The sequence below is a fragment of the Cheilinus undulatus genome, linkage group 10, assembly GCF_018320785.1.
Source record: "Cheilinus undulatus linkage group 10, ASM1832078v1, whole genome shotgun sequence".
Classification (NCBI taxonomy): Eukaryota; Metazoa; Chordata; class Actinopteri; order Labriformes; family Labridae; genus Cheilinus; species Cheilinus undulatus.
The window spans coordinates 28,970,874-28,993,070 of record NC_054874.1 but is presented as its reverse complement, the minus strand read 5'-3'; the positions used below and the strand labels follow the sequence as shown (position 1 = coordinate 28,993,070).

At 38.0% G+C, this 22,197-nt stretch overlaps 1 protein-coding gene across 3 annotated transcripts in view; it reads left to right on the top strand.

The window, feature by feature from the left end:
* Positions 1-22,197, top strand: part of LOC121516273 (protein diaphanous homolog 1-like) — a 156,367-nt gene that overhangs the window by 122,564 nt on the left and 11,606 nt on the right. For all 3 annotated transcript variants that reach the window (XM_041797476.1, XM_041797474.1, XM_041797477.1), the window contains 9 exons: positions 3,572-3,670; positions 3,774-3,868; positions 4,058-4,159; positions 4,510-4,749; positions 8,424-8,553; positions 9,502-9,626; positions 9,783-9,947; positions 10,379-10,511; positions 16,282-16,371. In XM_041797476.1, coding sequence (XP_041653410.1) covers positions 3,572-3,670; positions 3,774-3,868; positions 4,058-4,159; positions 4,510-4,749; positions 8,424-8,553; positions 9,502-9,626; positions 9,783-9,947; positions 10,379-10,511; positions 16,282-16,371 — 1,179 coding nt within the window. The remainder of the gene's footprint in view (positions 1-3,571; positions 3,671-3,773; positions 3,869-4,057; positions 4,160-4,509; positions 4,750-8,423; positions 8,554-9,501; positions 9,627-9,782; positions 9,948-10,378; positions 10,512-16,281; positions 16,372-22,197) is intronic.

Here is a 22,197-nt window from a genome sequence, read left to right as displayed (position 1 = left end):
TAAACAAATAATTTTCACTTTTATATGAATGTATTTTGGGGGAAGTATTGTACTTTATTACATAAAAACGCATCCATTGCAGAGTGAAAAAACAAAGTCTTAAACAGGATTTTTCTAGCTCTGTGTCAGCAACATGAAATTGACCGGTAGATTGGCTTTGACTTCACATGATGGTCAGTAACACTTAGCGAGAGAATGCTTCCACATCACATCCCAAAACAGTTGTTGCATTTTACTTAATCATAAATGTGTGGTTTCACCAAAACAACGTGGTTGAAATATATATTCTCATGTTATTGCCAATAAGGAAAGATCATATTTGACTGTGCAGCTCCTCACTAGCTACCCAGTTCTTGGTGCTTAAAGTATAATTTTTATAAAAGAAACTTTTCACAGTTTGAAGCTACTGCCAGAAAACATGTAATTTGGGATGCAGAAATGCATCTTTTTAACATCGGTGTCAGCCAGTATTGGCACTTCTGACAAATATCGGCCATCGCAAACAATGTGGGCATGAACAGATATTAGTTAGAGATTTTTGTCTGTTGTGTCCTTACAATTTAATACTGGAATTCAGCAAATGTACCTGGTGAGTTAGAGAAGAGGTTGATTATTAGGCAGAAGATGTGACCTGTTGGGCAAAGTATAGGTGCATCTCAAAAAATTAGAATATCATGAAAAAGTTCAATATTTTTTGTCACTCTTTTCTGAAAGTGAAACCCATATATTATATAGACTTGTTACACATAGAGTGAAATATTTCAAGCCTTTATTTCTTGAAATTTTAATGGTTAAGACTTACAGATAAGAAAACCCAAAATTCCGTGTTTCAAAAAACCAAATTATTACATAAGATCAATTAAAAAAGGATGTTTTAAACAGAAATGTCAGGCTTCTGAAAAGTATGTTGATTTGTATGCCTTCAATACTTTGTTGGACCTCCTTTTGCATGAATTGCTGCATCAATGCGGCGTGGCATGGAGGCGATCAGCCTGTGGCACTGCTCAGGTGTAACGGAAGCCCAGGCTGCTTTTATAGCGGCCTTCAGGTCATCTGCATTGTTGGGTCTTGTGTCTCTCATCTTCCTCTTGACAATCCCCCATAGATTCTTTATGGGGTTCAGGTCAGGCCAGTTTGCTGGCCAATCAAGCACAGTAAGACCATGGTCATTGAACCAGCTTTTGGTACCTTTGGCAGTTTGGGCAGGTGCCAAGTCCTGCTGGAAAATGAAATCAGCATCTCCATAAAGCTTGTCAGCAGAAGGAAGCATGAAGTGCTGTAAAATGTCCTGGTAGATGGCTGTGTTGACTGTGGACTTCAGAAAACACAGTGGGCCAACACCAGCAGACGCCATGGCAGCCCAAATCATCACTGACTGTGGAAACTTCACACTGGACTTCAAGCAACGTGGATTCTGTGCCTCTCCACTCTTGTAGCTCCCAGAGTCAGGAGGAGGAGTGGAGAGGCACAGAAGTTTCCAGTCAGTGATGATTTGGGCTGCCATGGCATCTGCTGGTGTTGGCCCACTGTGTTTTCTGACCTGAACCCCATAAAGAATCTATGGGGGATTGTCAAGAGGAAGATGAGAGACACCAGACCCAACAATGCAGATAACCTGAAGGCCGCTATAAAAGCAACCTGGGCTTCCATTACACCTGAGCAGTGCCACAGGCTGATCGCCTCCATGCCACACCACATTGATGCAGTAATTCATGCAGAAGGAGGTCCAACCAATTACTGAAGGTATACAAATCAACATACTTTTCAGAAGCCTTACATTTCTGTTTAAAACATCCTTTTTAATTGATCTTATTTGATATTTTAATTTTTTGAGACACTGAATTTTGGGTTTTCTTATCTGTAAGCCATAATCATCAACATTTCAAGAAATAAAGGCTTGAAATATTTCACTCTATGTGTAATAAGTCTATGTAATGGGGTTTCACTTTCAGAAAAGAGTGACAAAAAATATTGAACTTTTTCATGATATTCTAATTTTTTGAGATGCACCTGTATATGCATACAGTCAAAAGTGATGCTTATATGTGTGTTAGTTTTACATGTTGTGAACTTTTTAGAGGTCAAAAGCTTGCATAGTAAATTACCTGATATCATGATCCTTTATCATCAAAGCTTTCTCTTAAAAAGTGTTTGTTGTATACAACATGAGAAAATGTTGAAATTGTGTGAGTGTTACACCAAACAAAATAATGAATCAGTATTTGTCCTTATTTTTATCGTGTACTGTCACATCTTTTTTCTTGACCTAATATAAGATTTTAGCACCAGCACTGTCAGAATAGTAGTGAGTAATATAAGTGGTTAGATATTAAATGCTAAAACAAATGAATTACAGTGACATCCAGTTAGTCTGAGTCTTAATATATCCATGCTCAGTAGCCTGTCATGTGGTCAACCCCACATGCTTGTTCATCTTTCACTCCTAGTTCTCAGCCCCTGCACATTCACCCCACACACTGACACATCTGTACAGTCAGTCACAATCCTGACCTTGTCAGAACAAGTTAATGCAACTTTTTTTTTTTTACACTATGGGTGTGTGTTTGAATCCTACTGTATATGTGAGTTTGAGCTCATTGCAAACTTGGAGTGCCTGCAAGCAAACATATGTCCAACTACATTTTCCAGGCCCCTCACAGAAGGGATGTATTTCCCCCGGTGTTACAATCACTTCATAGTCCAGTCTTGCCTTAGGCTGATGTTGCAGTAATCCCAACACCTCCGTGACACCACGCAGTTTGAGGAGAGTGACAAAGTAAAGGCTGCATCAAGTCTGTCAGCTTTCAGACATCACATATGCCCTCTGTCCATTTCATCTTCCTGCTGTCTCTCTGTTGTGTAGGGTGTTTGAAATCTTTCAAAATGCTCAAATTTTTAATAATGTTTAATTTTCAAGTTTTTAAAGTGCTTGGATTTTGAATAATGTGCTGGAAAAGTTCTTGATATTGAAATTGTATGCTTTTCAGGATAGAAATTGCTATCTGAATGAAAGGTTTGCTTGTTAGATAGAAAAATTAATAAATCAGAAGGTCTCTCATTTTAAATAAAATAAAAGTAAATGTTTCATAAAATAATGCTAGAAAAATAAAGTTTCTTCTAAGAAGAATTTTAGGCAGTAGCTAAGTAAACTTTAGTTATCAATCATTGTTTTTCTCATCACATTCAAATTTTCATCAAGAATTTATTGAAATTATAATGTTTGTTTGTACTTAGTTATGTTTAATTTGTCATCTATCTATTGTCTGATATTACAAAGCATAATTCTGGTCCTTTATGGCATATTTATTTTTAAATACTAAGAAAGTATAATACTTTTTCAGTTGATATGTATTTCTATGAGTAGACGATTTATCACAGCTGTAAAGTGCTGAAAATGCACCCTCCAAGTGCTTAAATAGGACTTTGAAAAAGCTGTATGAACCCTGGTTGAAGAACATGCTTTTTCAATTATCACCACAATTACCTATAAATGTAATCTTAAGCAGCCGCTCTTGTTATTTCCTTCCTTATTATAACCACAATTCTCTCTATTTTTCTTCCTCTTCTCCAGCCAAAAAAGACCAGGATGGTGGTGATGATAAGAAGCAGCAGCAGAAGAAGAAGGTGAAGGAGCTAAAGGTCCTTGATGGCAAAAGTTCACAGAACCTTTGTAAGTCCTTATATCAGTGCTGTTGCTGCTCCAATTCATTTAGTGGACAATTTTACTGAGGAAACCAATTTGGATTGTAACATTATTGTGTTCACTCATAAAGCCATTTTCTTGGGATCGTTTCGTCTCCCCTATGAGGAGATCAAAAACGCTGTCCTGGAGGTTAATGAGAAGATCCTCACAGAGTCCATGGTTCAGGTACAGCCCTCAGATCTGCCCAGTTTGCATCAAACATTCTGTGTGCATTAATTTGTTTTTGTTCAGTAGTACCTAAAAAAACACATACTACAATATGACATCCAAAAGATGTCTCACCAGAGGCAGCACTGACATTAAATGCCCCCAAACTCTGTTCGTTATGGGTATTTTTCCCTTGTTGCCCCATAGAACCTGGTCAAACAGCTGCCAGCACCAGAGCAGCTGAGTGTCCTTGGAGAGATGAAAGACGAATATGACGATTTGGCAGAGTCTGAGCAGTTTGGAGTAGTGGTGAGGAAGTACACACAAACAACAAACAGAGCTAAAAAAAGGCTGTCTTGTTTTTGTAAAATGTTTTCAGTCTGAGTTCCCACCTGACTTGGAGATGACTAACCACAAACAAAGTGAGGAAATCAGAGTAATGGCAGATGATGTGTAGAAAATGTAAAACTACTGTCAGACTGTGGTGAATATTAGACACAGAAAATCCCCAGGCTGTTAAACACAGGCTGCTTTGTTTAGCAGTGGAAGATATGAGTAATATGTAAAATCCCTCCAGTCACACAGACACATTATCTATGGTGTAATCAACACATTAGCCAAGGGTCTTCACTCCCCTCACCAACTTTTTTTCCTTCCAGATGTCCAGCGTGAAGAAGCTGATGCCACGGCTTCAAGCCATCTTGTTCAAGCTGCAGTTTGAGGAACAGCTGAACAACATAAAGCCAGATGTGGTGTCTGTGACAGCAGCCTGTGAGGAGCTCAGAAAGAGCCAGACCTTTTCCAAGCTGCTAGAGATCATCCTGCTTGTCGGGAACTATATGAATTCTGGCTCCCGCAATGGAAAGGCATTCGGCTTCTCCATATCATACTTATGCAAGGTAAAATGAGGGAAAGACATAGGATATTACATTTTTATATACGTATATATTTACATGTTGTGAACTTATTAGAGATCAAAAACTGTCATGTTGACATAGTAAACAACCTGAAATCATGATCCTTTATTATCTAAGCTTTCTGTTAAACAGTGTCTGTAGTATAGCAACAGTGATAGAAAACTCTGACGTCAAGTTTATGATAGAAAACAAAAAAATACTAAACAGACGATAGACTCTTCACAATTGTACAATTCCCATTGGTTCCTCTGAGTAACAAGAGGAACTTTACATGAATCCATATGCAAGTAGACAATAACATGCAATAGTTTTCATGAATTGTTGTTGATATAGGCTTGATACATGTAGAAAGTATTCAGTATGTTTTTGCAGTCTAATGCTGCAGTCGAAAAATTTCTTTTTTCTCTCTCATTAATCTACACTCAGTAACCCATCATGAATAAAGAATTTGAGAATTTTTTTTCAAATCTATAAAAATTTAAAAAACTGAAGTATCGCATTGACATAAGTATTCATACCCTTTACAACAACATCTGAAATGTAGTTCAGCTTCCTCTCATTTCTCTCACTCTTTGCTGAGATGTTGCTGCACCTTGATTAGAGTCCATCTGTGGTAAATTAAGTTGATTGGACATGGCTTAGAAAGGCATACACCTGTCTATAGAAGGCATCATAGCTGGCAATGCATATCAGGACAAAAACAATTGAAGGAGGCCAAAGAATCCTGTGCCTGAGCTCAGAGACAGGATTGTTGCCAGGCACAGATCTGGGGAAGGCTGTAAAAACTTCTGTTGCACTGAAGGTTACCAAGAGCACCATGGCCTCCATAATTCTCAAATGGAAGAAGGCACTACCAGGACTCTTCCAAGAGCTGGTCATCCAGCCAAACTGAGCGATCGGGGGTGAGGGCCTTAGTAAGAGAGGTGACCAAGAACCAAACGGTCACTTTGAAAGAGCTCTAGAGATCTTGTGTGGAGATGGGAGAACATTCCTAAAAGACAATCATCACTAGAGCTAGATGGAAGCCTCTCCTCAGTGTAACACACACAAAAGCCTACATGTGAAAAGGCTTTCACGTAGAGGTTTTTTTTTTCTTTTTGCAAACTTAGAGTGGGCTTTCATATGTTTTGCCCTGACTTGAGGCATCTAGCAAATCTGTGCCAGGCATATGTCTTGTCTCTTAGCTCTGCTGACAGTTTCTTTGAACTTGTGGCTTAGTTTTTTGCTCTGATATGCATAATCAGCTGTGAGGCCTTCTATCAATTAATTTACCACTGATGGACTGCTTTTTTTAAATTTTGTCCTCTTTTTTTTAAATGTATTTATTTATTTTATTTTATTTTATTTTTTTAATTCATTGTTAACAGAAGCAGGTGTGCATCCTCATGTATCAGTGACATTGCCTGCATTCACACTTACAATCAACAGAGGTAGACCAAACACAGGATTACAAACCTCCTACTACCTTTTCATCTTAGTTTCAAAACCCAAACCCTCCCCTTCCCCATGGGTCTTTCTCTGCAGTAACAAATTCATAAGAGATCTTTACAATACATAAAAAATAAAATACAAATTTATTATTAACTCCATATTTAATTTGCATATCGAGGAAGAAGAGAGAAAAAATAAATATTTCAACCTTTGTGTTTTGTTAAGATTATGCCCAGAATTATCGTTCAAAAGCATGAATTTAAGAGAACAAGTAACTGTGACTCCAAATGGTTTAGAGAGAAGCTCAGCTGTTTGTTTTCAAAATTTCTAACTGGATAACACTCCTACATAATATGGAGAAATGTTCCCACTTGGTTTAAATCACACAGGGAACAATTTGGAGACTGATCAATACTGATCCTAAAATGCCGTATGGGAGTTAAATAAGTCTAATAAATAAATTATAGGTCTGTTAGTTTATAATTTGGATTTTGCAATGGACCAGAGATGGACTCCTATCAAGGCGCAGAAACATCTCAGAAAAGATCCAGAGGAATGGAAGTAACCTGAGCTAAATTTCAAGTGTTGTTGCAAAGGGTTGGCATGCTAATGTTGTGTGATATTTCAGTTTTTCAATTTTTATAAATTTGCTTCACAGCGAGAAGGTCCCTGGTTCACTTCCCAGTCAGGGCATTTCTGTGCGGAGTTTGAATGTTCCCCCTGTGCATGCGTGGGCTCTCTCTGGGTACTCTGGTTTTCTCTTCACAAGCCCAAACAGGATAAGCAGTGTAGAGAAAAAATGGATGATGGGGTACTGAGTGTAGATTAATGAGAATAAAAATGACTTTTTTTTTCAGCTGTTGCTTTAGGCTAACCTGACGACCCAGATGTATTAGTTTCACACATTCATCTGGTAAACCTTCCATAGATGGCGTTTGGGAAAGGGCAGAGCCTTTGAAAAACTCGGTGGGTGATTGGATGAATGTTCTGTCTGTTACATCTTTATGGGCCAATCAGAGCAACAAAACACGTGACGTCGTCGCCCCAAACTGAGGTGTGCCCCTACCGAGGAGTTGTTGTTTTTGCAAAGAAAAGAACTCAGTGCTGTTCTTTGCTCTTCTTTTAACGATAAAGTGTTGTCAAGTTCTGATAAAACTTGCGCTTTAGCAGCATCCACGCTAATCTCTTCCACCATAATTGCACCGAGCCTCTTCTCGTTGCTTGCATACGTCATGACTCTGCTGCATCCGAAAGTACTTCCCCTCAAAGCTGATTGGTTCTGTCACTTTCTAAAGAGTTCAGATGGGAGCTTTGCGAGATAGATTTGCCAGTGAGAAACACGGAAATGGGCGAATCCATCTGCTTTGCCAGGTTAGCTTTAGGCTGCAACATAACAAAATTGAGAAAGTGGAGGTGGTCTGTATACTCTGAGATGCACTATAAGTTTAACTCGGTTATATACGTTTGGCATTTTTCCCTTTATTAGACATTAATGCTACAATAAATGAGCATGACTGCAGTGATATATGAGCTATTATTATTATTTTTATTGTTTTTTAATTTTGAATAAGCTGGAGAAAGCAGCATAGACACTGAGACCAAAGTGCTTTTTTAATGGAAATTTGGAAGCCTTTGCTCTTATGGGGCATCTGTTATCGCATTAGTATCTGGTCTCTTTATTATGCAAGTTTTGTATCAGGGTCACTTAGGTCATATAGCTAATATAGCTTAATGATTTGAGAATGATTTGTATCTTAATGATAATAGAATTTCACCACTGAATCTTGGCTCATAATGCTAATTATATACAGTATCATGGTTTCTTTTTTAAAAACTCTCAATTGTTCCATCCAAGACACTCCATAATGGTGTTACTGTATCTTGATCATGCTATAGCCTAACTATTGCCTTTCTGTATTTCTATAATCTATTTACATTCATGAATATTTTGACAACTTTTTTACTTTCATACAGTTTGTAGCATGTAGGATTTATTTATTGTTTTCTGTCAACAGTGATCATCAATTTATTTTATGAACCTTGTCTTGTCTGGTGTTGTGTTTTCATGTGTTTGTCCTTGCTAAGTGGTAGTTTAATGTGTGTTTTTGCGTCGGTTTTATGAGGGACTTTGGCTGGAAATTAACGACTTGCAAAATGTGTTGTAACCATGCTCTTATGTACTATGTATGATTGATCAAATTTAAATCAATTCTTTTTTCAACTAGCTGCGTGACACCAAATCAGCTGATCTGAAGCAGACACTGCTCCATTTCCTTGCTGATGTGTGCCAGGAGCAGTATCCTGAGGTCATGAGCTTCATGGATGAGCTCATCCATGTGGAAAAAGCCAGTAGAGGTAAATGTGACATCTAATTGATCTGTGTTTATCTATGTCCCTTTAAGAGGTCAACCAGTATGATCTCTGTTAACACTTTTATTACATATTAATAGCATACAGTTTGTAGATGTGTATCAGGGTGGTAAATTAGCACCTGCCACCAGGAAAATGTGGGTCAGGGGAATTTGCTCAACCTGCCAGCCACTGGGACAGATAAATGAAAGCAACATTACAGAGTGATTTTGTGACAGTAAACAGCATGAAGTTAATTCAAGCTTTCAGCTTATTTCCACTGACTTTATAGGCAGAGCCAAGCAGACCTCGATACTCAATGAACAAAGAGCCCTACCTGTAGTTAATATCAGTGCGAGAAACTTATAGTTTTTGTACTTTTTTGTGATCTCTGTAAAGAAAATGGTTCATTTTTTTTTTTTTTTTTTTTTTTTTTTTTGCTGACCTTGTCCTGTACATGCCCAAGTAGTTCTAAAAATATCCTGCTCTCTTTAAACATGGGACACATGGAAATACCATTTTTATATGTAATAACAAAACACCACTTTCACTTTCTAGCTTAACAATCATGATTGTGATAACTCACCTAATGTAATAACTTAATTTGTATAGCACTTTTCATTAACAACAAATTGGTTATCTCTCCTCTCAGTTGGTGTTTAGTTGCAGTTGCAAAATAACCAGCCTAAAAATAACAAAAACGTTAACTCCATCTATGAAATTTCCCTTAATTAAACAACTATTAACTTGAGTACTATAATCCTTGAGGATTTTACTATACTTCATCACCTTATGTTGCTTGTTCAAATAAAGCGGCTGGTAAAAAAAAATGTGAGTGGCTGGTAGATTTTTTAATCCACCAGTCACTGTGACAGAACTCTGATGTGCATGGGTGAACGAGTATTAATGCTAGCTCTGTTAATGTCCCTTTATTCCTTTATTTGTCCCCAACAGTTTCTGCAGAGACAATTCAGAAGAACCTGGAGCTCATGGGCCGTCAGATCAAGAACCTGGAAAAAGATCTGGAAACCTTCCCTCCTCCACAAAATGACAAGGACTTGTTTGTGGAAAAGATGTCCATATCCTTTTTTATTCAGTGACTGCTCAGAACTTTTATAGACAGCCTGTGTTTTCAAATATACTTTGATACATATTTCATCATATTCATGCGTCTTAAATAAGCACTTTTAAATACAGATATACCTCTTCTATGTTCCTTAACACCCTGTCTTCACAGTTTTATTGGTACTGCCCAGGAACAGTATGAGAAGCTCGATCTGCTGCATAAGAATATGGAAAAGCAATTCAACGACCTGGGAGACTACTTTGTATTTGACCCGAAAAAAATGTCTGTGGAGGAGTTCTTTGGTGACCTTAACACTTTTAAAAACATGTTCCAGGTGCGTTTGTGTGGCATGAAATTAACTAATGTTTGATCTGTTTTTAAAAAGAACATAGGTGTGTTTTTAACTGACCTCGTCTAAGTAGATCAAGATGAAAAGATGAAAGACAAATGTCAAACCAGGAGGCTGCACACCTGTTTGTATTGTCATAACAATGAATGAGAGGGACTCCATTATATTGTCAGTTTATACATCAACTGTAATTGTGCAGTTTGGGAGGGACCCTCCTTTAGATAACTTGTTTTACCAGTTACTGTAGATAACTGCCATCCACTTGTTTTTAACGTCTGTTTACATACACATTCATCGTATCTATTATACATCCATTTCCTTGAAATTTTCACTATTCTATCTCAGTAAAATATCTTAAGCTAATCAATCACGTTTTATAAACTTTTTCTTTTCTCATTTTCTTTTTCACCCATCAGCAAGCAGTGAAGGAGAATCAGAAGAGGAAAGAGGCTGAGGAGAAGATCAAGAAGGCCAAGCTTGCCAGGGAAAAGGCAGAGAAGGAGAAGGAGGAGAAACTCAAGAAGAACCAGCTCCTTGACATCAATGCAGGTCTGTATTGTTGATCACATCATTTTGTGTTCATGTGACTGAAAAAGAGACAAAGTCTCACAGTTTGTATTTCCTTCAGACTCCAGTTGGGGGCAGTCAGAGTCCACGCTTGTGGGCTGTTTTGGTGTGTGCGTGTGTATGTGTGCTCTGAGTTTGTGTGTGAGACTGAAAGAGCAACCCATCAGAATTTATAGACCAGAGTTAATCTAATGCTGATGACCTGTGTTAGGAAGTTAGCAAGTGACAATAAGCTCTACAGAGAGTGAGGACAAGCAGGATACCCAGAAAGAGCCTCTGGACCTTTTCCACTCCTCTGAGTAGAGAAGGATTTGTTGGCATAAAGCAAACTAAAAGAAGGTCTAAATCTTGTTATCACCAAAAACACATTTCCACTTTTCTATGGGATGCTGTTATATTTATAATATTTCCAGCAGCATATTGTTCCTTGTAACACACACATGCAGTGTCACTATCTCATCCTCATATACACACATTTAACACTCAAATCCTGCCTTGCAGACACACATTTATGCAGAGGCACTTTTTCCCTCTTCTCTCAGACCCTGACCTAGTTTTAGTGCATTCCTCCTCTCCCTCTCTCTGGCTCCAGTGAAGCTCTCCTGGGACTCCACAGTTCCACTGTCAGACTGTGCTGCAGCCTCAGTGTTTATTTGCATGTATGTGTGCTTAAAAGTTACTGGGTCCTAATCTTATCAGTTTCTGTGTTTTGCTTTTCTGGTGTTTTGGAGAACCTTTGTTGTGTTTCTGTACTTTGTGTGTAATAATGTGTATCAGTATCTTTTTGTGAACCTCTCACAAAAAGTCTTTCTGTCTTTTCTCTTACTGCTCCATGTTCCAGCTGGCTTCTCCTCTCTTTCTTGCTTTTGTTCCATCACTCCGTCTTCTTTTTCCCCTTCCCACCCCCTGTGTCTGCCGTTCATCTAAAGGCCATTTAAAGAAACAGCACTGAGTACCGAGGCTCTGCTTGGAATATTTAGTCTCTGTTTAAACGTCTGGAGTAGACATTTTGTGGTGGAAAGCGAGGTAGTCAAATTTCATTTTCAGCCTCTTGTGGCACGAATGGAACATAATATTGCTCTGAAGATGAGTGCATTTACAGGCCGAGATCATTTACATACAGGTGGCAAATTTGACTGCCCCTGTTGCCCAGAGTCATCCAACACCCCTTATTTAAATTCATGTCTACCATACACACACCTGTTCTTTGTTCTGTATTTGTTTATAACGCTCAAACAGGATGACTACAAAACAACGGCAGTTTTCATAAGCTACACTCTCCCTAGTTCCCTTTTTCTGTTGGACTTCACCACCCATGTACTCAAATACCTTCACTATCTCATGAATTCTCTCAGTGTTCTTTTTTTCTAACTTTCTGTCTCAGTAAACATAATACCACAGTTGTTGCTTTAACCAGTAAAGGTCAGAGTGTGTTTGCAGTTTGTGGCCTTGTCATTCCTGTGTGAGTCAGACAGACAGGCGCTCCCTCAGTGGAGCCTCACATGCGCCTCACATGTGATGTTAGTTATTGTATAAAAAGATTTCTTCTGATTTTTATTAGATTATTTTATATCTTTTGATTATCTCGTCACTGAGTACTTCTTTGGCTCTCTGACACAAGGAAGCTCAAGATTTAGGGCACAAAACCAGACCAAAGCTAAAACTCTAATTCAAATATATACTCTTTATTTTCTAAAAGTATTTGAAAAAATATCTCTACTGCTGTACTAAAAATCTATTTATTACCTTTGGATATATGCCAGCCTACTCTGACACTGGTCTTTTCCTCATCACTGCAGCTAGGTGTCAGTGCAGCCTGTAAAAGAATGTCAAAGACTGTACGTGCTTACGTTTGTTAAAGGGTGTGTGCATGTGTGGGATACACACCCACAGAGATGCAGGTATGGGAACTGCCACTAGGAGTGCTCGTGCTCCACAGAGAGAGCAAGATGGAGAGCAGCATGGGGGAGGGGAGAGGATGAGGAGGAGAGGAGAGCAGCAGATGCTCTCTTTGGGATTAGACTGTGTCATTGTCTCAGAGAAATAGGGTTAGAGGAGGAGAGGAGAAAAGCAGAGGGTGAGAGGGGGAGTGAGATAAGATGAGCCTAGGCAGCATGATGTCACACACAGGCAGCTATGAGAGAGGAGCACAAGCCTAGCATGAATAGATATGTGAATCTGGCTCTCATTTTTTTGAATACCTCCTTTTGTCTTTTTATGTTCTCCCCTTTTTTTCTATTTTTCTGTGCTGAGTGATATTGTCTTTCTCTGTACATTATTCCACTCAAACCCTCATGTGTTGTTGTGTGAACATCCATCAGGGGTGCTATTGCTCCACCCAAGATGCCATCTTCTCTCTGTGTTTGTGTGTCAGTGTGTCTCTGTGCTAGGTAGAATGCATGAACAGAGGCATCTGAGCTCATGATCTAATGCTATTACACTAATTAATCCATCTTATGTCCTTACTTGCTCCAGGCAGTAAACTGGTGTTTGTGTCACGTTTGTAGTTGTTTGTGTGCGTTTGTGTGGAGGATGTGTGTATGCTTCTTCTGATCCCAGTCGGCGACATTGTTGTGTTGTTGTTGGGTTCATTTTGTAACCTGAGGTTTTGAGGCCATTTTGATTATTGATTGTCAATAATGGCTCCAACAGTTGAATGTTTTTCCACAGAAAGTCATGAGCTTCAACAAGAGCACATGATTAACAACAAGTTACTTTTAAATCCTTTTTGGCCGTATTACTGATCACTAACAAAACAACCATTGTTAAGTGTCCCTTTGATTTGGGAGACTTTCAAATGGTTTCATCAAATAGTGTTTCCTTGGGCTAAACTAACACAAAGACACTACAGAGAAGTAATTGTAAGGCTTTTTACAGCACTGTTCCAAGGGTGTTCCAGTTTTAATTTGAGTTCATTCGGTCAACAAAAAATCTGTTTTATACAAAGCCAGGTCATTATCTGGTTTCTTCATTGCCTCCAGTACATTGTCACAGATAGGTTTGTGTCTGTGTTTTTCCAGTAGTGGTTTAACCTAACCATGTGATTAATGTGAGTGGAAAAGTGCCAGATGTGTTTCCCCGGAAGCAGAAAAACATGGCCTACATCATCCTGATATATGTCTGCAATACCCAGACATGGACGTAGAGGGGTGTGGGTGAGCTGTGAAAAGGCTGTGGAGTGTGTGAGGGACTTTCTCTGACGTGACAGGCGGGACCACAGGCCATCTGCTCCATGGCTTACTGCAGGATTAAATATTGTGTGTCTGTGTGTGTGAGTAGAGGTATGTGTGTGTTTGTGTTTGGGGGGTTGGGGAGGTGAAGACATAAACCTTTAACCCACAACCTCACTGGCCCTTATTTAGACCCCTGTGCTTCTATTCAGGTTCAAAGGGAAATAATTAAAACCATCTGCCTGAGTACTGAGCTCTGCCACTGAATCCTGCCCACATAACAGCCATGACTACACACACACTCATATGCTTCCTCACACTGAGTCTGCCCCCCTCTGTGATTTAAGCCCACCACACACTGAGTCTGTGCAGACAGCATGGATGTCAACAAACACCCATCAGCATGTACACATACACAGGTACAAGGTCCCTTTAGCTGCGAGCCACAATAACTCATAACTTCTTCAGTGTTTAATGTTTATGAGGTCTTATTTTTGTTCTCAGTGGGTGTGTCATTACCATAATGTATGTTTATAGATGCTATATTCCCCTAAAAGTGCAGTGCAGCCCCTAGCAGTGGCAGTAGCTGAACTAGGCCACTGACTTTCTGGGTTAATGTAGCTAATTTGCTAACATGGCCACGTGGCTGGTAAATAACTTCCTCGCCCATGTTTGTGTTGGTGTGTCTGAGAATCAGTGTTAGGTAGAGGGTTCTGACAAACCACAGATCACTGCCATATTTTTATGGGAGAAAATGAGCACATTTTAGCATTCTGTTTATTTTAGATATGTTATTTGTATCTGTTGTTTGGTTATTTCTGTGGCACTGTAGAAACATGCAAGATGCAAAATCAAAGCGGGTGTAGTCCATGGAGGGGACCCTCTCTACAGTGCCTTTTAAAAGTATTCATCCCCTTAGTTGTTTTACCCTTTATTGATTTTTTTTAAAATCAGTCATGGCCAATATAATTTGGCTGTTTTTTTTTTTGTTTGTTTGTTTAAAAAATGACTGAAAACCGATTTCTTTATGGTAATGTCAATTAAAAAAAATGTAATGTAAAATAAGTGATTGTATAAATATTCACCCCCTTGAAAGTGACTGACCTAATTCAATAGAGGTCTAGCCAATTGGTGCTAGTAATCTCACCATTGGTGAAATGGGGATCACCTGATTGCAGTGAATGTGTCTCAAGTGACCGTAGTATAAAAACACCTGTGTCTGGAAAGTCTGGTCACTGGTTAATCAGTATTCCTGGCTATCATTACACCATGAAGACAAAAGAACGCTCCAAGCAACTCTGAGAAAAGGTTATTGAAAAGTTTAAATCAGGGAATTGATACAAAGAAAGTCCAAGGCACTGAACATCCCCTGGAGTTCAGTTAAAGCCATCATCAAGAAATGTAATGAATATGGCACATGTGTGAACCTGCCTAGATCAGGCTGTCCTCACAAACCAAGTGACAGTGCAAGAGGGAGAGTAGTGAGAGAGGCCACCATAACAATGACTACTTTGAGTGAGTTACAAACTTCAGCAGCTGAGATTGGAGAGACTCTGCAAACAACAGCTGTGTGATGCCGCCACCACCGTGGCAGCATCATGCTGTTGGGATGCTTCTCAGCAGCTGGCCCTGGAAGGTTTGTAAAGATAGAGGGTAAAATTAACCCAGAAAAATATAGGGACAATCCTGGGGGACAATCTTATTCAGTCTGCAAGAGAACTATGTTTTGGGAGAAGATTTGTTTTCCAGCAAGACAATGACCCAAAGCATACAGCGAATGCTATGAAGAAATGGTATTAAGACAGCAAGGTGATTGTTCTGGAGTGGCTGAGTCAAATCCCAGTCCTTAATGCAATAGAGAACTTGTGGCTGGATTTTAAAGGGCTCTTCACACCCAGTCCCTGCGCAACCTGACAGAGCTTGAGCAGTTTTACAAAGATGAATGGAGTAAAATTGCAATGTCCAGATGTGCAAGCCTGATTGAGACCTATCCACACAGACTCAGTGCTGTGATTGCAGCTAAAGCTTCATCTACTAAATGCTTGTTTGAAGTGGGTGAAAATGTATGCAGTCACTTATTTTAAATCACATATTTTAATATATTGAAATAACTTTGTAGAAATCTGTTTTCATTTTGACTGAAAGAGGAATTTTTGGTAATTTTTTGTCATGAAAGCCAAGTTATATTGACCATGATTTATTTCTAAAATCAATTAAAGGGTTAAACATCCACAGGGGTGAATATTTTTATAATCACTGTATGTATAAATGAAAGGCTTATTTTAAGTTAATAGAAATAAAACATGCAATTAAGTCATTGAATTTATTAATACATTTATTTATTTATTAGTTTCAGGTAACACTAATTTAGATAGGCTTACTTGTAAATATTATGTTTCAATTTCACCTAAGTTGTTCTGCTAGATGCTGTAAGGCTTAATGTTACACACTGTATGTATAAGACAATTGAGGGCTGTTTTGAGATAATGAAAACATAGTATGTGTCTTGCATATGTTGGTACTCTTTTTATTTTTTATTTATTTATTTATTTATTTTAATTTTTATGATGCTGTGTTTACAGAAGGTGATGAGACTGGTATCATGGATGGCCTGTTGGAGGCACTGCAGTCTGGAGCTGCTTTCAGGAGGAAGAGAGGACCTCGGCAAGCAGGTACCCACACACAGCAGCTGAGCTGTCAATCTTCACCAGACATGCATATGTTTCAAAGTGCCATGACTTGCCTGATTTCTATTTTTCTGTTTTCTTTTTCACACATTGTGATACGCATACATTGAAACGCGTGTAGCACATGAGCCTCATTCTTTCCATCTCCCTCTTCGTGTTTCTGTCAACATGAAAATAACAGATTTGTTTGTGTTCCCCAGTTTCTCTTCCATCTGTTGCTCAGAGACTGTGGGTTGTGTTAGTGTCTCTGGCCTGGGTTACAGAGGGAAAAAAGCCAATTCCCCCAGTAGCTGGCACAACAACAAAAGAACAGAGAGGGTGCCAAGGGTGGGTGTAAGCAGCTGGGTACTTGAGAGAAGAACAACTGGTCAGGGTGTGGTTGTGGAAAGAAAAATATAAGTGGAATATGAATGTAGTGCTGAGGAGAACAAACCAGAATGTGGGTAGGAAGTTCATGGAAGTGGGATCAGTGAGTGGGCAAAAGTCAAAACATATTCAAACAACTAGTTAAAGCATTAGGAACACATGGTCACAAATGTCTCTTAAAACCGGCTTTCAGTTGGTCTTACTTTCCTTCAGAGTTGGATTTTTATTGCAGAGTGATGCAAGTGCACGGTTTAATATGTCATTAAATGAGACTTTTTATAACATTGCGACTATTTTTGGAGCCAATCAAAGAGAATGCTGCACAGGTATGATTTTGAACATTTCAAACACACTTACACTATAACTAGTACTTCCCTTTTTCATATTTCTTTGAAAGAATTTTGAAACCTTTCAATTCAAGGTACTTAGAGGAAAAGCATAACAAAAAGCAAAAAGCAAAAGTCTTACAAAAACATCACAATATCACAGTCATCCTTTTTACTACGCAAATACTGAACTAAATTTGCTTTTATTTCAGTAACTAGATGAAGTAGTGAACCTTAACAGAGGCAGTTTCTTCATTAAGTCCTCCAGTATAAGGGGAGGAAAATTGATATCTTGTTTTTGGTGTAACAGTTTATGATTACATATTTAAATCTCCAGATTGCTCTAATAAGTGGGATTAGCATCTCATTATTGTGCAAAATCCAAGTTTGACAGAAGGGTAGGAGTGAGGTTTATAGAGGTCATCTTCCTCAATCTTTTTTCCATTTTATCGTATGAGGAAAAAATTGTATTACTGTTTTTGTCAATATTTTTCCAGCCAGAAATCCATGACCTGTCTATGAGGATATCATACTCATGAGCACAGCTTCATCCTGTATTGATCCTTGTTCAGACCCTGTTGTTCACTCTGTAAGCTCATAGAAACAGGAGGGTAACCAGTTTAGCTTCTTACTCTGCTGACTCTAGCACTGCCCTATCCACTTACACCCCCTTGCAGAGTGTTTTTTCTCACTTTTCTGTGTGCTGTTTTGGACATGAAGAACATTTCTACAATGATATGGACTGGTAGTATCACACAAATGAAAATGACGCAGTGTAAGTAGTTTGAATTGTAACTTTGTAACATGATATCTGCTGTAGGCGAACTTGTGTCTAACTATGTGAGTGGGAACGTATCCAATACCCATTAACTGAGAGAGAGAAAAAAGAGAGAGAGAGAGAGAGCATGTGGGTGTTTGTTCACATGCATTCATGTGTGAGTTAAGTATTCACACATAAGAGAGGCCCGGGAAGAGTGTGTGCAACCCAATACCTCCCTCAATAGAAGCCAGATGTGAAGCGGTGCTGCAGAGTGAAATAGCTCAGAGCCAGAGGGTAGGCTGCACTCTTTCCCTCCTCTGTTTCTCGCTTTCTTTCTTTGCTTCTGTTGTGCTTGAAATGCCTTCATATACCCTTTTAAATCTAATTTGCATAGCTTTAAAACAGGTTGGAACAAGTGGTCTTCTGTGGTCACACTGAGAAAATCTCAGAGGAGAAAACTCTCTTTAATCACAAACAGCTCAGACTCATCACCTCTGAACTGACTCAGACAGCATTGAAAGGAGGAAATGAAGGAAGAGGCAAAGCAGGGAGGAGAGCACTGTTTGAGAAGAAATGGGGCCCACTTGAGGGCTTAGTCAGTCACCCATAATGCTGTTTGGCCACCTAACACTCCTAACAGGAAATACCTTCACATGTGTGTTCATGAGAGAGAGAGAAGGCAGAGTGCCTTTCTACTGATGCACACTTATCTGTGGAAAGAGAAGAAAAAACGAGTGGTTGTCAAATCAGTGTCTCTTTCCTGTCTGTTCTTTGCTCAAATCTTGCCATTTTCATCTTTTTTAGGTTATATAAAGGAAACTTCATATATGTTTAAAGTGCTGCTCCTTACCAGTCACTCTTTTTGTGTCTTAAACAAGGGAAATATCCTAGGTTCTTTGCCCACATGACAGCAGTGTGTCACCATGTACAGTATATGGGTTTGAATGTTTTACTTTGGGTTGAGTTAGTGATCTTACTTTAGAAGAGCTGAATTTGAGGGGGCAAAATCTGCTTCAGCTGATATGTATCTGACATTGCTGAGACTACAGGCAGCCTGTACGAGCAGAGTAAGAATACTCCCCCGCACCAATGGAAAGAGTGAAAGAGTACCATACAGTTAATTTGAATTTTTTTTAAAGTAAAAGTTAAGTAACAGGTCTGTAAATCTGTCCAAATAAAAGCAGAAAGTTGATTTTAAGTACTGATGACTGAGTGAGAAGTTATTTCTGATGCCTAGGTTTTTGTTGAAAACTGCAGTGCAAAAACAAAGGTATATGAGTTGTCCACTAGTTTGTTTAATTAAAAGTACAGCTTTATAGTAAAGTTAAATTTATCAGCAAATTCTTTATAAAGTGGAATCACTCTCTCGCTATGAGCAACTAACTGCTATGTGATCATGTTAGACCATTAAATGTCCATTTCATGCAGTTGACAGAGAGCTTTGACCTCTATTTGCCATTTAGTTTTTGTTTTTGTTTTTCTTTTTTTTGTTTTTTTTTGCTTAGCTTACACTGTTTTAAAGGTAGTGAAGTGCAATACTTCCCCCAAAATGTACTCACATAAAGGTAACAATTCTGCTTTTACACAAAAGCTACTCCTTTACAGTATCTTGAGGAAATCTAATTGATAACTTTCCACATCTGATCCTCTGTCCTGATAATTGGTGCATGCAGCACTGATCATCAACTGGAGGCCCAGGGGCCACATCAGGCCCCCCACAGCTTTCCATTCAGCCCCCAGAAGATTAGTTAAATTTAGGAAATGTGCTGAGGAAAAAAAAATATATATGTTGTTGTATTTAGGATAACTTTACCTTTTAATCCCTACAGATATTAGAGCAACCCCAAAATGATTGAAATTGAAACAATTTTTTAAAGATTAGCGTACTGTTTAATCAGTTTCACAAAAATCCACCTATCAGTCATTAATAGCTATTAAAATGCATGACAAACACGTATGCATCAGTCCATTCTTGATTAGAATAGCGTTTTTCTGAACAAACTTAACAGTTCAGGTGCTTTAAGAGTGTGCTTTCCTCTGCCTGAGAAGTAAAGCAAAAGATCTGTTTCCTTCATATGATTTTCACCAATCAGGATTCAGCATATTAATATCAGATCCAGTGATGGACTACGTGGCAGCCTTAGGAATATGTGTCTTAGATATCTCAGTCATCCCCTTTTGGGACTGAGTTCATGACTAAAGATGAAAAATAAGGTACATTTCAAAGAAAATAAAAATATTCAAACACAAATATGTTAATTAGACAAAAATATTTATTGAATTTCATTCATTTTACAGTCTGGTCCCCACATTGTCTGCACAGACGTAATCAGGGCCTTACACAAATGCAGTTGATGACCCCTGGAATACAGATTGTTTGCTCTACAGGAAGTTTGACATATATCTGCATACAGGGAAGAAAGTAAATAAAGAGGATTTAATTTAACGAAACATCAGACTTAGTAATTAATTTTCTTGTATCTTTCCAGTCCAAGTGTGATTAAATCATGGATAAGATTTCAGTTTGGCTGAGTCAGAGGTCATAAACACGTAATTATTTTTGTTGTTGTTTGTTAAGCTTTCCATTCCTTACAATTGTAAAATGTTTCTCACTGTTAACCCGGAGACCAGTTACAACAGTTGTTCATTTACCACATTTAAATTACTTTTCCATGCAAATTAAAATAAATGACAGAACATTTAACTCATGTATTAAGTGGTATTTGTAGAGACCAAATGTCATTTCAGCTAAGCATTCTGTTAACTCTTATGTCAGTAAATCACTTGTTGTTGGGACATACTGTTATATAACTACAGTAAATTTATTAAAGAGCAATATTAACTTCAGTGTTTTCTTAAGCCCTCTGGTGCAACAACTGTGGCAACAAACATCTTCACCATTGTTCCAGAAATGTAGAAATGCAAACTTTAACCGTTTGTATTTCAGAGTCCAGGGATTGCTGTTTTAGAGATTATCTGCCCAGTTTTTCATGTAGTGGAAGATTCAACCACATCTTTCAGCTTTGACATTCATGGTTTTTAAGCATAATATCATATCCAAATATCTTGGTCAAAAATAACAATTTAACAAATAAATGAGTAAAGAACCAAAGCAAAAGCTGCAGGCTAAGATGAAAACAGAAAGAATATGTAATTTAGGTGTAATTAGGTCTGCTGTTTATCTTACCACTGTCAAATCTCATTAATTTGAAAGCTCTCTTGCTGGTTGATCTTTTAGTTTTTTTTTTTTTGTTTGTTTTTTTTTTTTCAACTATTCCAACGTAAATATGCTGGATTTTTAAACATTACTGCATTTGAAATAGTCACAACTCTTTGTTTGATATTTGCAAGATAAGGTTTTTATTTGTTCTTACAAGTGAAGTATCCATCTGGGGGTTTTATCTGATTTTTTTGTTGGAGATTTCTCACAAATGCATGTAACAGCAGCAGCATGTAAGATGTAATCAGACCTTATACTTAACATAGCCTGAGGGCTGAGAAATTGTTTCATCAGATGTCAGCTCATGTTCGTGTATGTTTTCAACCTGGAATGTTGACTGAATGAGTTTGCATTCAGCTAGTAACCCCCCCCCCCCCCCCAAAAAAAAAAAAAAGATGTTTTAAAAAAATGTGCAGTTTTTGTTTTGAAAACATTTGACACATCATGACTTCTACAATCTTTTACAGTGGAGGAGAATCTTCTTTTTTACAGGGCCTTTAGGAGCCAATAGATTTGTTTTTGGCCATCATATTAATTGATTCTTCTCAATTATCTAGAGCAGGAGATCCACAGTGCAGTATATTTTTGTAACAACCAGAGCAACACACCAAGCTCACAAAATACAAACTTTGAATCTTTGGAGATCTGATAAAAATAAATATGAATCAAGATTTTGTTCATGCATCATCCGCTGAAACCTTTTAAAAACGTATTTAATTGTACTAATCTGCCAAGCTTTTAACCAAGTTCTGTTTTTAAAAAAATATATATAATTAATGTATTTCGATAGCTTTTAAGAATTTCTTGAGTACAAAATTCTCATAGGGATCATGTCACTATCACTGATATACACATTATACAGCACACAAAAAGATCAAAATAAAAACATAGCTCACATGTAAAATTAGTTCAGGCATTTATACCTCTGTGTCAGTTCAGAAGCAAAGGGATATTTCCCTTATTATAAACTCTAGTGTGTAATGAATAACTTGAATGGAGGTTATTTTTACACTTTTTAAGTAATAATAGTTTTCTATTACAAAACACAGAATTTCAACATTTATATGTCAGATTTGGGGTATAGTTATCTTTTTTTAATTTAATGTAAATTTCTTTGATATTCTGGTAAAAGAACGATA